The 15,809-nt window shown below is 37.1% G+C and overlaps 1 protein-coding gene across 10 annotated transcripts in view; it reads left to right on the forward strand.

The window, feature by feature from the left end:
• The window catches only part of NCOA1 (nuclear receptor coactivator 1), a 239,996-nt gene that overhangs the window by 180,637 nt on the left and 43,550 nt on the right, over positions 1 to 15,809 (forward strand). For all 10 annotated transcript variants that reach the window (XM_081795178.1, XM_081795179.1, XM_078444907.2 and 7 more), the window contains 3 exons: positions 7,685 to 7,832; positions 9,182 to 10,502; positions 13,781 to 13,961. In XM_081795178.1, coding sequence (XP_081651304.1) covers positions 7,685 to 7,832; positions 9,182 to 10,502; positions 13,781 to 13,961 — 1,650 coding nt within the window. The remainder of the gene's footprint in view (positions 1 to 7,684; positions 7,833 to 9,181; positions 10,503 to 13,780; positions 13,962 to 15,809) is intronic.

Raw genomic sequence — 15,809 nt, forward strand, 5'->3', positions numbered from 1 at the left:
GAGACATGTGAAAGGGCTTCTAATTAATATAGAAATCCGTATTATACATGTTGACTTCATTACTGTTACGGTTCCTGTATCACCTGCCTCCTGTTGAAGTTTCAAGTTAAAATATGTCATATGAAATTAATAATTGTATAGATGCTGTGTCATAGTACTATGGGAGATTAAACAAGTATATTCCTTGCCCTTAAGGAACTTAACAGTATTACAGGAAACATAGGGAAAATTATTTGAGAAAGTCCATAGAATTTCAGAGGTGAGGGTTTTGATACACTTTTAAAATATCACAGAATTATGGTAGCCTAATACTGTGTTCCCAGTATAATTTATTCTCTATTCTCTAATAGTTTCTTTGCAAAGAGACTCTTCGTATGGCTCTTCCTAAAAAGCAGTGTAAAAATATTTTCATTATTCTATCACCCTTCTTAATTTTAATATTTCCCCATAATAGGTTTCCTAACTTTATAGATGATTTGCCATTCATTACATTATAGGTCAGCTGCTTCCAGATGATACATGGAGAGGAAGCAGCTTGATTTTTTTTGTTTTTTTCAGGAACCCATCTGTATGAATCTCACTAGTCTGGTTACTGTTGGGACAACTTCCTGGAGACTAATAGTTCTCCAGCGGGACTTTTACTAGACTGATACCTTCCCCAAAGATGGTATTTCAGTGGATAAAACCAAGAGTCTGTATTTTTTTTTTAAATGTTTTTAAGTTTATTTATTTATTTTTGAGAGAGAAACAGAGCGAGTGAGTGGGGGAGGGACAGAGAGAGCAGGAGAGAAAGAATCCCAAGCAGGCTCTGCACTGTCAGCATGAAGCCCGATATGGGGCTCGAACTCACAAACCATGAGACCGTGAGCTGAGCCGAAACCAAGAGTCGGATGCTTACCCGACTGAGCCACCCAGGCGCCCCAAGAATCTATATTTTTTTCAAGTCCCCAGGCAATTCTGAAGTGCAGTCAGGTTTGGAAACCATTGAAGTAAGCAACTATGATGCCATTTACTGGTTGCAAACTTTGTGACTCTCTCTACCAAGAATGGCACTTGAGTTTTGCATAAGTTTGAGTCTCGGAGCACTATCTCTATTCACTGCCTAAAATGCTGAAGTATATGATACTCTTAAGTTTTTGCCTTAACTTTTAAGTTGTGACTTCCAAGACTTTAATTGAAAGATTTAATTTTATTTGCCTATAATTTATATATACTTCTACCAAGGCAAAGCAGGTCCAGATTATTATCTCATTGTCTAAATGACTAGGTTCCCTGTAGATGTAACTGAACCACAGTTTATGTGTTTCTAAACCATTAAGAATCCTCTATAAAGCAGATTGATTAAAGTGTAACAAGTAACTGTCATTCACATATGAAGTAAAACAATTTAGAGTAAAATGTAAAGAAATATAATTCAGCACCTTTTCCCCATTAGTCATTTCTTCATGTCCTTTTCTTCCACTTCTTTTGGGAAGAAAACATTTCTCAACAGAGATAACTTGTATTTTTCTCAGCACTGTTGTCCAGAGTTCACATGACTCTGATTATATAGTGTTTTGGAGATTCTGGACAATTTGCCAGTGTTCATGGATTGAACACATCTTCTTCTGATAGTTTGTATTCAGATTATATAACCTGGTAAGAAAACGATCCGTGAAACCCTCACATGGGGATCATCTGTTAAAGATGTTGACCCACTGAATGAAAATCTGTGAGGGCCCAGGTATCTTAAGCTCCCAAGGCCGTGCTTATTTAAGTACATCAAGTTTGAGGTCTGTCCAGAGTCGGAAGAGGTGTATATTTGCATTTGCTCCCTATTTACCTAAGGACAGTGTGAAAGAGTGAAATTATGCCACTGTGTGAAACTTGATTTTGTGTGACACTTTTAAAAAGTTAAAAGTTTATACAATTCCATAGTGATTGATATTTAGGCAAGAAAAATTTGCCTTCCATGTGTTTTTTTCTGCCCATTAACTTACTCTTTGAAGGTAGTGGCTGGTAGAAAATGATAATATGCATTAAACTTTAAATTAGTTCTTAGCGTAGTTTTTCAGCTGCTTTTGACAGAGATAGTGCATGGACTTTAAAAAAAAATTTTTTAACATTTATTCATTTTTGAGAGACAGAGAGAGACAGAGCACAAACAGGGGAGAGGCAGACAGAGATGGAGACACAGAATCCAAAGCAGACTCTGGGCTCCGAGCTGTCAACCCAGAGCCCAGTGCAGGGCTCGAACCCATGAACCATCAGATCATGACCTGAGCCAAAGTCAGACGCTCAACTGACTTGAGCCACCCAGGCACCCACCTGCTCATGGACTGTTTTTAAAGGGGGTTTACCATTTTATTTTCTAGAATCAAATTTGTAAACACACACACACATTTCAGTCAAAGAATATGTGGGAGCATTCAGCATGAACTAGATTACGCAGTGGTTCTCCACTGAGATTGGGGAGAAATGGGGATCACAATCACCTGAGGTACTTTTAAAACTAGGTCCTTGTAGGTGTTTATGGTTTGAAAAGGTTTTCCAGATTTGGTTCAATTGAGAACCATTCCTTTCAAGAAAGGTTTGGGTTAAATGCATCCCAGAGGTCCTTGATAAGATTCATTGAGGAAAGTTGTTAAACCAGATTTCTGGACTCCACCCACACTACTGAATCAGGGTGTATAGTCTAAGATGTTTTCTTACAGAGAAGTTTGGAAAACGTAAACCTACATTCCACAAGACATTAATAGCTATAACTAAGAAATTATGTTTCGTGCTGAATTCAGTTTGGGGAATGTTTCAGTCCCCCACTCTTGGGGATTCATAAGACATAATTAAGGTATTTAAGTTTCTGGGAGGTTCCACCTTAAAGCTACCTGTTTAACTTTGTTATCCAGACTTATTTTTTCTCAGAATACTTCTTCCTGTAGCACATCTATCAGCATTTAGGGAGAGTAGCATTCATGGGGAGTGTTGGTCTAGATAACCTAGGAAAGTTTTATTAAAGAACTGCTTATTTATTATCAGTGATGTAATGGATCATCATTTCTTGGCTTTGAAGATGTCCATGATATATTGTTATATTGAAAAATAGGCTGTGAAAGCACAGCATATATAGTAGGACCTCACTTCTGTATGTTTGTTTATCCAATTCTAGAAGGCTTACAAAATGTGAACAGTGGTTATCTCTGAGTGATGGGATTACAAATGACTTTATCTTGCTCTTTGTTCATTTCTCTATTAATGTTATAATCACAAAATAAAGTTATTTTAATTTAAAAAATCATGAGACAAGTGGAAGGAGTTTATAGTATCAAGAAGTTTGGAAGCATTGCTGAAAAACATAAGCACCCATATGAATGATTAACCAGAATGTTCTCTGAGACTTGTGTAATGTGGTTAATTCCATGGTCCTTATCACAGAGTTAACTGAAAATCTTTTTTTGTCAGGCTTGTTGAAAGTATTTAAAATATGAATTTATTTTTCTTTTTTAGAAATTTTGATATACTGAATAGGGTTTGCTCATTGGTGATTGAATATCTTAGAGCATCGAGGGGTAATTTTTTTCTTTACCTTAATAACAGTTTTTTAAATTGCATTCTTCTGCACATATCTAGGGAAATACCAAAAGGAAAAAGAAATCTCTCCCAGCATTGACCTGTAGTGCTCTGCCACACATTTTATACCAGCCATACAGTTACTGTCAGTAGCGCATGCTCCTTGAGGTGATCTCGGCACTAGATTGGTGGAGTCACAAACCCAAATAGCTCTAGTTTTACAGCTCCGATGGCCAGAGGGAATGGCTTCCTTTGCTTCATAGCTCTGTTGAGGCCTATTCTGGAGGGGGGATGAAGACAGTTGTTATTTTAAAGGTTCCTAGAAGAATTTCGGGGGTGTCAATAATGCCACATCAATGGTATCCCTTCACACTAAGTGTTCTAAAAATTGTAGAAATGGACACAGTAGTCAGGAATTACAATAGTAGCTAGCTATATACCTGGCAAACCTAGACTGGAAAACAAGGCCAGGAGCTATGATCAAAATGACATTCCAAATAGTTTTGTCCAGTCGTAAACCTTGAAACCCATTTAAAGTGAAAATTTGGTGTGCAGAGCAAATGTTTATCCAGCCAGCTCTGTAAAGCTGTAAAATCATGTCTTAATTCAAAATATGAATGATCGTTATATAGGATTGAAGCTATTGGTGTGAATGGTATCTAAGGATTGGTTGAATGTGTATGACTCAGGACGCATATACTTTGTGTTTGTTTTTTCTTTGATGTTTATTCAGGAAATATTCATTCAGTACCTGCTATGTACTAGGCTCCATATGAGATATTATCTCACAACATTACTGGCTCCGTTTTAGTGATAATGGGCGAAGGTTAATTTGCATTATGAAATCCTAAACTTGTAAATGACGAAGTCAGAGTTCAAGTCTAAATCTGACTTCTAGGCTCTTATTCTTTTCATTGAACCATATTACTGTCCTGTTTACCTTTCTGTCTGAACAGTTGAGCACCAGAAGAATTTTAGTTAACTGGATAGTCTTAGTTAAGTTCTAATAATTAAAGCTTTACTCTATTTAATATTACCTTTGTTTCTTTTCAAAGAGCGACTGTGTGAATTATGTGTGCTGTCTTTTTTCCACACACTACCATCCAAAATAAATAATCTAACTTGAAATTTTTAAGTGTAGTGATTTCCTTGAATAAAGTTAAGAAGGGTTCCCCAATTTTGGAATTTTTACTAGTTTAGATAGATATAATCCTACAAGTTAAGGCAGCCTAGTTACCAAAGGACCAATCATGTTTCTGTAATCCACATTAAAGATCTTAGTGTTCCCATGCTGGTCTGAGTTTCTAGTTCTTTCTCACTTTATACAGCTTACCAACAAATCAAGAAATTTCTCTCCATTAATTTTCATTATAAAAATTAAGTCCAGAGTCATGTAAGAGCAAGAACATAAACTGAGATATAAGCATTTATCTTATCAGCTAAGATTTAAAATCTATCCTTTAAAGAAAAGTTATAGTAGTTGATCACAAGTCATTATTAGTCTGTTTAGATGAGATTCAAGTTGAGGGTCAATCAGCAAGTACTTACTGGGTGATTTTATATGCAAAGCATTGTGCATAATTCAAGGAGAGTGGAAAACAAGAATGGGACACAGAACTAGCCCTTATGTTTATTTTAGCTGATGAAGAAAAATAAATGTCTGAAGTTATCTGCCTCTTATTTATTTATTTATTTTTTATTTTTTTTTTCAACGTTTTTTATTTATTTTTGGGACAGAGAGAGACAGAGCATGAACGGGGGAGGGGCAGAGAGAGAGGGAGACACAGAATCGGAAACAGGCTCCAGGCTCCGAGCCATCAGCCCAGAGCCTGACGCGGGGCTCGAACTCACGGACCGCGAGATCGTGACCTGGCTGAAGTCGGACGCTTAACCGACTGCGCCACCCAGGCGCCCCATCTGCCTCTTATTTAAAGAGATACAAAAGTGACTTCACTCATATGGAATGTAAGATAGAAAACAGATGAACATAAGGGAAGGGAAGCAAAAATAATATAAAAGCCGGAAGGGGGACAAAACATAAGAGACTCTTAAATATAGAGAACAAACTGAGGGTTGCTGGAGGGGCTGTGGGTAGGGGGATGGGCTTAATGGGCAAGGGGCATTAAGGAGGACCCTTGCTGGGATGAGCACTGGGTGATATATGTAAGGGATGAGTCACTGGATTCTATTCCTGAAATTATTGTTGCACTATATGCTAACTAACTTGGATGTAATTGAAAAATAAATAAATATATTAATAAAAAATAAAGAGATATAGAAGAAATGTTTAGGAAGCAATGAAAAATAAGATTGGAAATGTAAGTGGTAGTCAGATTGTACATAGCCGTATTGTCCAGTATGGGAGACACTAGCCCCATGTAGTTATTAAGTAGTTGAAATGTGGCTAGTGTGACTGAGGAGCTGAATTTAAAATTTTATTTAATTTTAAATTTAAATAGCCACATGTGGCTGGTGGATACCATATCGGACAGTTCAGCTCAATAGTGAAGAGCCAGTGTTTTCCAGCAGAATGGGGAGATCCTAAGGTCAATAAACAATGATGAAGAAATAGACCAAATGGCATAAGCAAAATAACATGAAATATATCTTGCTTGGCCCTTTACATAGCTATGGCTTTATCATTATCCCAAGTTAAAAATTTATTTAAAAATGCTACTTTTTGTTGTAGATATATTTTCCAAAACATATTGGTAAAGATTTAACAGTTTGGGATTTAGGTACACCAAACATTTATTTGTATCCTTATACAAAAATTACTCATTTCCTTTAAGACTGTCTTTCATTAGATGTTATTTCATTAAGTACTAAATTTCTCTGAATGTTATATTTGGTAAATATACCAGTGATTTGGCTGAAATTGCCAAATGGGTAAGGAATGTGGTTGGTTGGACATAAATCTTAATCCTTTCAATTAAGTTTGTATCCTAATTTTGGTACTTAGTTTGATTTGTGTATGGTATAGATTTACAACAGATTATGCCCGCTTTCAGTATGTAAAGTATACCCAAAGCAATAAAAGAGAGTATGTCTTCTCTTTACTTAAAGTAATATGTAGCTTCAAAAAATATTTAGTGATTGGTCATTTTAAGTCTTTTTAACATGTCTTTAAAATGTAATGGAAGGGCTTTCTGAAATGTCTTTGAAGAATAGGACTAACATTTATTGCAGGCTAAATTGTAATAGTCATTTGTGGTAGTAATTCTTGTTTTTCAGTGAATATGGTTTTTAACCTTGGTATAGCTGAATCTACCTACTAAATCTTTCTTAAAATAGAATTTTATTATATTGCTAAAATACCTATGACATTTTCTTACTTAGTAGTCTGGTATAGCCTTTACATATTTAATAAATACTTACCAATATGGCTAGAATTTGTCTGCTATTAATAAAGCTTTAAGACAAAAGCAGATCATGTTTATATAGTAATTTGACTGCCTTAACCTAGTTTTTGTTTTTTATATTAGTAACCATTGGCTTTATCTTAATTTGCTTACTACACTAAATTCAAACATCAAAAACAATACATATATGTGAATACAGTAATTTGTCAGTGATTTACATTCCTGAGTGAAAAATTACATTTGAATTTCAGTTAAGTGACTCTGCATACTAATAAAAACATAGAGAGGGTGAATTTCATGGTATATGAATTACATCTCAGTAAAGCTGTCATTGAATAATCAGCCAGTAAAGGGAAGGAAAAAAAGAAAAAAACTTGTTTGAGGTAATACTGAAAGGGAAAGGAGAGAAGGTTACTTCCTGGTATTTTTAATGGTCAGTTAATCAATTTGAAGAGCTGTCCCATTATGGAGAAAAATTAAGGTTGACTTTTTTTGCCTGGTTTGAAGTTTCTTCATAATTTTAACTTCTGTGAAGAGGCACTCGTTCAAGTAGTACTAAATGAAAACTTGTCATTAAGTGGTCTATTTCAACCAGAATCTTTTTCCCCCGCTCAGATCTCTGCTTTGTCTGAGGTATTCTTTATTTTGACTGAGCAGGCAGCGGTTGGGAGGGCATTTAAAATGAGGTTCAAGGTAGAAGGAAGGCATGGTAACTCTCCTCCACCCAAAGTGCAAGTGTCAGAATTTTAACTAGGTTTTTCTTTCGTTTGAAACAGTGATGACCCGTGGCACTGCGTCCAGCCCATCCTATAGATTCATATTGAATGATGGGACAATGCTTAGCGCCCACACCAAGTGTAAGCTTTGCTACCCTCAAAGTCCAGACATGCAACCTTTCATCATGGGAATTCATATCATCGACAGGTACTACTTATTTGGAGAGCTTCATATGATATAAGTCAGTTCACATATCTCTTCTTAGAGAAGAAATTTTTTATACTCTTTAATGGCTAGAAAACAAAAATTCTAAATTAAAACTAGCGTGATGAGTATATAATCAGTATATCCATACTGGGTTTTATAGTTTTGTCGCATAACAGTAGCCTTACTTTTTGTTGTTTTTGTTTTTGTTTTTTGTTTTGTCTTGTTTTGTTTAAAAAGGGACACAGGGAAGGTTAGGCTGAAAATATGTGTTTTGGGGGTAAAAACAAAAAAGTGGCTAAAAATATCCAACATTCCACGTGTGAACTTTGGTCTTATAAAAGCTTTCAGAGTTTGTTACTATTGTTATTTTTATTTTTAAAAGTGTTATATTTTCGTTAGTGCAGACTGGATGGCTCCTGAGTTCAAGTTGACAGTTTCTGAAACTACAAGTCATTAAACTATCAACTTGAGATTTTCGAGTGTCATTGCCTCTAATTTGTTCCCCTCTCTAAATACATTTTACATTGGTATATATGGTAAATTCATGGAACCATTCTTTTATCCTATGAATTATTCAAAACCCTACATTTGTAACTATTTAAAATGTAGCATTAAACAAAAACAAAGACATTTCCCCTCACTTCATCTTTTCCTCATCTGATATATTTGCTTATTGGAACATGGTAATACCAGTCACAAATCTGTTGTCATAATTATGGATTTGAGTAAAGAGCTCGATGAAAATCTGAATTCAGTATTCTGTTTTTTTCTAATTTTAGTTTAATTTATTCTTGTGAGTGGAATTAGCACAGTTCTTTTTTTCATATTGTGATTTCTCTTTCAAAACATCTGCTATGTCTGCATATCACCCTTTTTAATTTTTACATCAGTGACACAGTATTTTCCTTACCCAGTCTTCCTCTTTGGAGTTGAAATACTTAAAAGCTGTAACAAGGGAGTCATGAATAAAGGCTTTATAAACAGAGGTGTGGGAAGTTTCTCAACCAAAAATATTATTGTAATGTTAAGTATTTATATTACATTTTGAAAAGTTTAAAAGTACCTATATTGGATTTTTTCCAAGGCCAAGAAAGATTTCTTTTTCCTATAATTGAAACCGTTATCAAATTTATGGAATCTTGAGCACCATTTCCCATTAAGTGGTGCTAATATTTCACAATAGTACTAATAGTCCACTGTTTCTCTTTAGTTTAAGGTGATACAGAAGCTCTTTTCTTGATGGCTTGCAGTATTAATGAGGTTAATGGTCTTGGTTTATAATATGCATCATAAAAATATTTTAATGGAAACCAGTGGAGATGTTTGAATAATGTCTTTTCTCCTCCTAGGGAACACAGTGGTCTTTCTCCTCAAGATGACACTAATTCTGGAATGTCAATTTCCCGAGTAAACCCGTCCGTCAATTCTAGTATCTCTCCGGCTCATGGTGTGGCTCGTTCATCCACATTGCCACCATCCAGCAACAACATGGTATCCCCCAGAGTAAACCGCCAACAGAGCTCAGACCTCCATAGCAGCAGTCATAGTAACTCTAGCAACAGCCAAGGGAGTTTTGGATGCTCACCTGGAAATCAGATTGTAGCCAGTGTTGCCTTAAACCAGGGACAGGCCAGTTCCCAGAGCACTAACCCCTCCTTAAACCTCAATAATTCTCCTATGGAAGGTACAGGAATATCTCTTGCACAGTTCATGTCTCCAAGGAGACAAGTTAGTTCTGGATTGGCAACAAGGCCCAGGATGCCAAACAATTCGTTTCCTCCTAATATTCCAACATTAAGCTCTCCCGTTGGCATGACAGGTACTACCTGTAATAATAGTAACCGATCTTATTCAAACATCCCAGTAACATCTTTACAGAGTATGAACGAAGGACCCAATAACTCCGTTGGCTTCTCTGCCAGTTCTCCAGTCCTCAGGCAGATGAGCTCTCAGAATTCACCTAGCAGATTAAATATACAGCCCACAAAAGCTGAGTCCAAAGATAACAAAGAGATTGCATCCATTTTAAATGAAATGATTCAGTCCGACAACAGCTCTAGTGATGGCAAACCTCTGGATTCCGGGCTTCTGCATAACAATGACAGACTCTCAGATGGAGACAATAAATACTCCCAAACCAGTCACAAACTAGTGCAGCTTCTGACAACAACAGCAGAGCAGCAGTTACGGCATGCCGATATAGACACAAGTTGCAAAGAGGTACTGTCTTGCTCAGGCACTTCCGGCTCGGCCTCTGGTAACTCTTCGAGTGGCTCTTGCCCCTCCTCTCATAGCTCACTGACAGAGCGGCACAAGATTCTGCACAGGCTCTTACAGGAGGGCAGCCCCTCGGATATCACCACTTTATCTGTCGAGCCTGATAAAAAGGACAGTGCGTCTACTTCTGTGTCAGTGACTGGACAGGTACAAGGGAACTCGAGCGTAAAACTAGAACTGGATGCTTCAAAGAAAAAAGAATCAAAAGACCATCAGCTCCTACGATATCTTTTAGATAAAGATGAGAAAGATATAAGATCAACTCCAAACCTGAGCCTGGATGATGTGAAGGTGAAAGTGGAAAAGAAAGAACAGATGGATCCTTGTAACACAAACCCAACCCCAATGACCAAACCTGCTCCTGAGGAAATTAAACTGGAGTCCCAGAGCCAGGTAGGTAATTCCTTGCTTTAGAGAATGAACGTGCATAGTTATTTTTCCCTTTTCATTTGTTTTCCTCCAGCCATAAACCAGATTTGGATTCAGGCTGTGTTTTGTCCTACCCGCTGAGCATATATTAAAAGATTAGTATCAATGGTTGAAAAAATCACAGGATGCCCTCAAAAGTTCTCGTTGGAACTTCGGAGGGCTACAGTTTTAGTGTGGCGTTCTAAGCAAGTAGATGTTTTTCTTCTTTCTATAAAATCAGTTCACAACTTTGGAGATTTTTGAGCATACCTTTCCTGCCCCCTCCTCCCAACCCGACCTGTTGAATCCAACTCTGAAAATAGAACCCAGAAGTCGGTATTTTAAAGGAGCTCACCAGGGAACTCTGATGTATAGCTAAGTTTGGGAAGCTCCGATGTAAGTGAAATGGGAGAGAAGTGTGAGGCGGTGGACAAGACTGTCTCGTCTGGCTTGCTTTGCTATTCAATTTCCTTTGAAGCGTTTTCTGAGGCTGTTTTTCTTCTCAGCCTTCAGCCCTTATCAGAAGAGGGACTTCGAGTATTCTGGGAAGTAGGGTACATAACAGGCCCTGACACGAAGTGAACACAAATAAATCTTTGCATAAATTGTTATGAATTAGAAACCTCTATGTTCAGGCTGAAGTGGGGGGTGGAGTGAAATTAACAGCCAGCTTCATTTATTGAATAGTTGCGTGGACTCGGGAGGAATTTAAGAAAAACTGAAAATATGGTCTCTTCGCCCTAGGAGCTAACAACTTATTTAGATGGAATATAGACAAGTATGAGATAGCTGGAAATACAGTTACAAAGCAGCTTATTAATGAGACTCTCCGTTGTGAAACAAGATTCACACTTAGTGTGCATAGGTCTTTCATTTCTTGAGCCAGCTTTATATTCTACCTTTGTCTCACAGAGATCTCTCTCTTCCCTCAGACATACTGCATTCTAGGCACATGGAAGTCCTTGCCATTCCTGGGATAAGCCATGTCTCTTCTAAGCATCTTCTGCCTTGCTCTCCTTTCTATGTCTGCTGAACTTCTCTTCATCCTTCACAGACCAGTTCAGACATCATCTCTATAAAGCCTCCCCCTCTAGTCCTCGTTAGACATTTCTTTCCTCTGCATTCATAGTGCTCCGTATTGTCTCTGTACCATTTGCAATAACACTATTGTGGTTAATTCTTCATTGTGCTCTTTGAGGATGAGGCTATCCCTTATGTTTCTTGGTACAAGTAAATTAATACTTTGTTTTTTAAGCTGAAAAAAGCTTTAAATAATAACTATATTAAAACTCTCCTTAAAATTAGCTGTACAATCCTGGTACATCTGTTTTAGTTTACATGTACGTGCATTTCTGCTGAGTTTATACTAAGAGTGGAATTGCAAGATTATAAGATACGTGTATGTTCATCTTTAGTAGATAATGCCAGTTTTCCTAGTGTGTACAAAGAATTCCTTCTAGTTGTTCCATGTCCTTGCTGATAATTGGTATTGTCAGTCTTTTAAATTTTAGACATTCTGGGGTCTGTGGTAGTGGTACTTCATAGTTTTAATTGGCATTTCCTTAATAAACGTTTATTGATCATTTGGATATCTTCTTTTGTAAATTGCCTATTCAAGTGGCTTGCCCATTTTCCCAATATGTTGTCTTTTTCTAATTGACTTATAAGAGTTCTTTACATTTTTTTGGATGAGTCCTTTGTTGGTTATATATTTGCAAACTTCTCCATGCTTTGACTTGCCTTTTCTTTCTTTTAATGGTACTTTTGATGAATTGAAGTTCTTCATTTTAATGTAGTCCAATTTGCCAGTCTTTTCCTTTATAATTAGTACTTTTTGCACATGTGTAACAAAAGACATGTGCAAAAATGTTCATAGTAGTTTTATTTGTATTAGCCCCAGACTGAAAATACCCATAAATCCATCACAGTAAGATGGATATATACTGTGGTATGTTCGTACAATGGGTTCGTTTTCAGCAGTGAAAACAAATTAACTGCTGCTACATGTGACAAGATCTCTGAATCAGAAATGTAATGTTAAGTGGAAGATGTCAGACATTTAAAAAATGCATGTATATAATTCTGTATATGCAGTCTGAAAATATAAATTTTAGTTGTATTAAATAGTGAAACCCTGTTTTATGTTGATGAATTATCTCAAAGTAATCCTAATAGAATAATATTGGGAAATAAAGGTCAGTTTCCTCCTATGTATAACCTCATACAGATGTAGGGATACCCTGTCTAGTCTAGAAGATATGTTTCTGGGGGTTTTTTTTAATTAATTTATTTTTTTAATGTTTATTTATTTTTGAGAGAGAGACACACAGAGTGTGAGTGGGGGAGGGGCAGAGAAAGAGGGAGACAACAGAATCCGAAGCAGGCTCCAGGCTCTAAGCTGTCAGCACGGAGCCCATTGTAGGGCTCGAACTCAAGAACTGTGAGATCATGACCTGAGCCAAAGTCAGACGCTTAACCGACTGAGCCACCCAGGAGCTCCTAGAATATATGTTTCTTATTTTATTAAATCCTCAAGTGGAAGTGACCTTCTTAGGATCTTTGAAGCTGATGTACGATTTATTAAGATATTTCCCAAACGATTTCAAATTATAAAGTTACATCAGTGTGAATTTATTTTTCATTCCATCATATAGTAAGTCATTTTACAAGATTTAAAAAAAATATGACAGCAAAAATCATCCACGATCAGTGTAACACAGTACTTTTGATACTTCTTTGCAGTCCAATCTTTTTCCTGTGCATAAATTTTGTACCCAAATATAGTAGACACATATTATGTGTATATTATCTTATATCTTACACTATATTAATATCATAAGCATCCACATTTTTTCTAGTAGCTCACGTAATTTCAGTGAGGCCCCAATCTTCCTGATTACTTCTTCTTTCTTTCCCTCATAGTCACACTTAACTCACAGAGTATAAGGGAGCACCTTTTTTTCTTTTTAAAAAAAAAATTTTTTTTAATGTTTATTTATTTTTGAGACAGAGAGAGAGAGTATGAACAGGGGAGGGTCAGAGAGAGAGGGAGACACAGAATCTGAAACAGGCTCCAGGCTCTGAGCTGTCAGCACAGAGCCCGATGCGGGGCTCGAACTCACTGGCTGCGAGATCATGACCTGAGCCGAAGTTGGACATTCAACCAACTGAGCCACTCAGGCGCCCCAGGAGCACCTTTTTTTCTACATTGATTCAGGTAAAGTATAGAATATATTTTCTCTAACTTTGGTTTCCGTTCTTAGTTTACAGCTGACCTTGACCAGTTTGATCAGTTACTACCCACACTGGAGAAGGCAGCCCAGTTGCCAGGCCTGTGTGAGCCGGAGAGGATGGATGGTGCGGTCACCAATGTAACGATCAAATCCGAGACCCTGCCAGCTTCGCTTCAGTCCACCACTGCCAGACCCACTTCCAGGCTGAATAGTATGTGTCGAGGAGAAAACCTCATTTTAAATGTTTAATGATAATATGGGTTAGTGCTTTTGTCTCTCACCATTACTGCACAGACCATTTGTTTGTTGAGAGTAAACTGTCTTTTCTTTTTTTTTTTTAAGTTTATTGATTTATTTTGAGAGAGAGAGAGAGAGTGTGTGTGTACACAGAGGAGGAGCAGAAAGAGAGAGAGAGAGAGAGAGAGAAAGGGAGAGAGAGAGAATCCCAAGCAGGCTTCACGCTGTCGGCGTCGTCATGAGATCATGACTGAGCTGAAATCCAGTGACATATACTTCACTGACTGAGCCACCAGGCCCCCAGAGAGTGAACTATCTTTTTAGTAATGCCACTGTAAATGATATACAGTTACTTTTAAACATATAAACTTGACTCATCATGTGTATTTTAAGTTATGGGATAACTTCTATCCTTTTGTAATTAATGTTGAAGCAAATAATTTTGTGTTCTTACCCAAAATATTCCATAGCAGGACTTTCACAAATATAATATTGGTCAAACTGTATTTCCCAAAGTGTCTTCATTGAACACTAGTCCTAGGAGTTGGAAAAAAAAAAGGGATTTTGTGCGAAAATCCACTGGGTGGATGGTACATGGCATGGCACGTATGCCATTCCACAGTGCATATTAAAGGTTTTAAAAAGTCCTGTGTTAAAGATACCAGTGTAGATTTCTGTAAAGCATTGACCATACTTTCTTAATTATGGAATTCCTTTTCTCAAGTAATGCATTTTTTCCCATGGAGCACCATTTAGGAGACAGCTCTGTTGAAATAGGTCACTTCTACTCCAGCCCAGAGAGACACTTTGATAGGATAATACTTCATGAAGATAGGGCTGTCAAGTTTTTTTCACCCATCAAATTTTGAAGTTTAAAATAACAGTGGTGGTAATTCCATTGTGTCATCTGGAAACTAACTAGCTCACTTTCAAAATTTGCCTGTGTTCCTGACCAGTCTTGTCATTCTTCTGATGGGATCAGATGTGGGACTCATTTTATTTCAGTTCTACTGCAGCTTTTAGCTGTCATGACACACCTCCTAAAAGTCTGCCAGGATTTCCAGGAAGCTGGAAAGAAAAGTCTTGAGTCATTTCTGACATTTTTGGAAGCAGTTTTTCAGCTGACTTGAGCATTGGTTGTAAGCAGGAGCCCAGATTCAAGTCTCCCGTTCTCCATTTATTAACAGTATTACTTTGGACAGATAAAATTTTTTGAGCTTTATTCTCCTTATCTGTAAAAGGAGAATTAGAATTAGATGAAATGACTCCAAAAGCCTCTTCTAATTGGAACTGAGAGGCTCCAGACTCTGGGATGGCAGACACAGTTGGAGAAACAAGAAGGTGCAAGGCTAAAAGGCAGTAAAATGAAAGTCTGCATACTGATTGGTTTGATCCTGGTCCCATTCTCCATCTAATATGGGAGACTTGAGGATTTATCTCAGGAGACACTGAATGACCAGAACAGAGATGACTGGCTATAGCTATGGAAGGAGAGCTCCCTAAAGTGCAAAGATCCTCCTGCCATCTAATATCCAACAGAAGGCTCCCAGGAGACAGGCCTCACGCTTAGCTCTCAAAGTCAGTGTTTTAGAACACTGAACAGACATAGCCAGACATCACCAGGATTTTGAGGGAAGTCTGCAACTTGAAAGAGAGTAAAAGAAACAAACAGAAAAAGAGTATGCGGTAGAGCTATACAATGAGTGCATGGACTAAAAAAAAAAAAAAAATGCTGAAATTTTTGAAAAGATAATTTATCCATAAATAATATGGGAAGAAAAAAGGGGGCAACGAACAAGAAAGAACCTTTGGAAATTAGATA

The sequence above is a fragment of the Panthera onca genome, chromosome A3, assembly GCF_046562875.1.
Source record: "Panthera onca isolate mPanOnc1 chromosome A3, mPanOnc1 haplotype 2, whole genome shotgun sequence".
NCBI lineage: Eukaryota > Metazoa > Chordata > Mammalia > Carnivora > Felidae > Panthera > Panthera onca.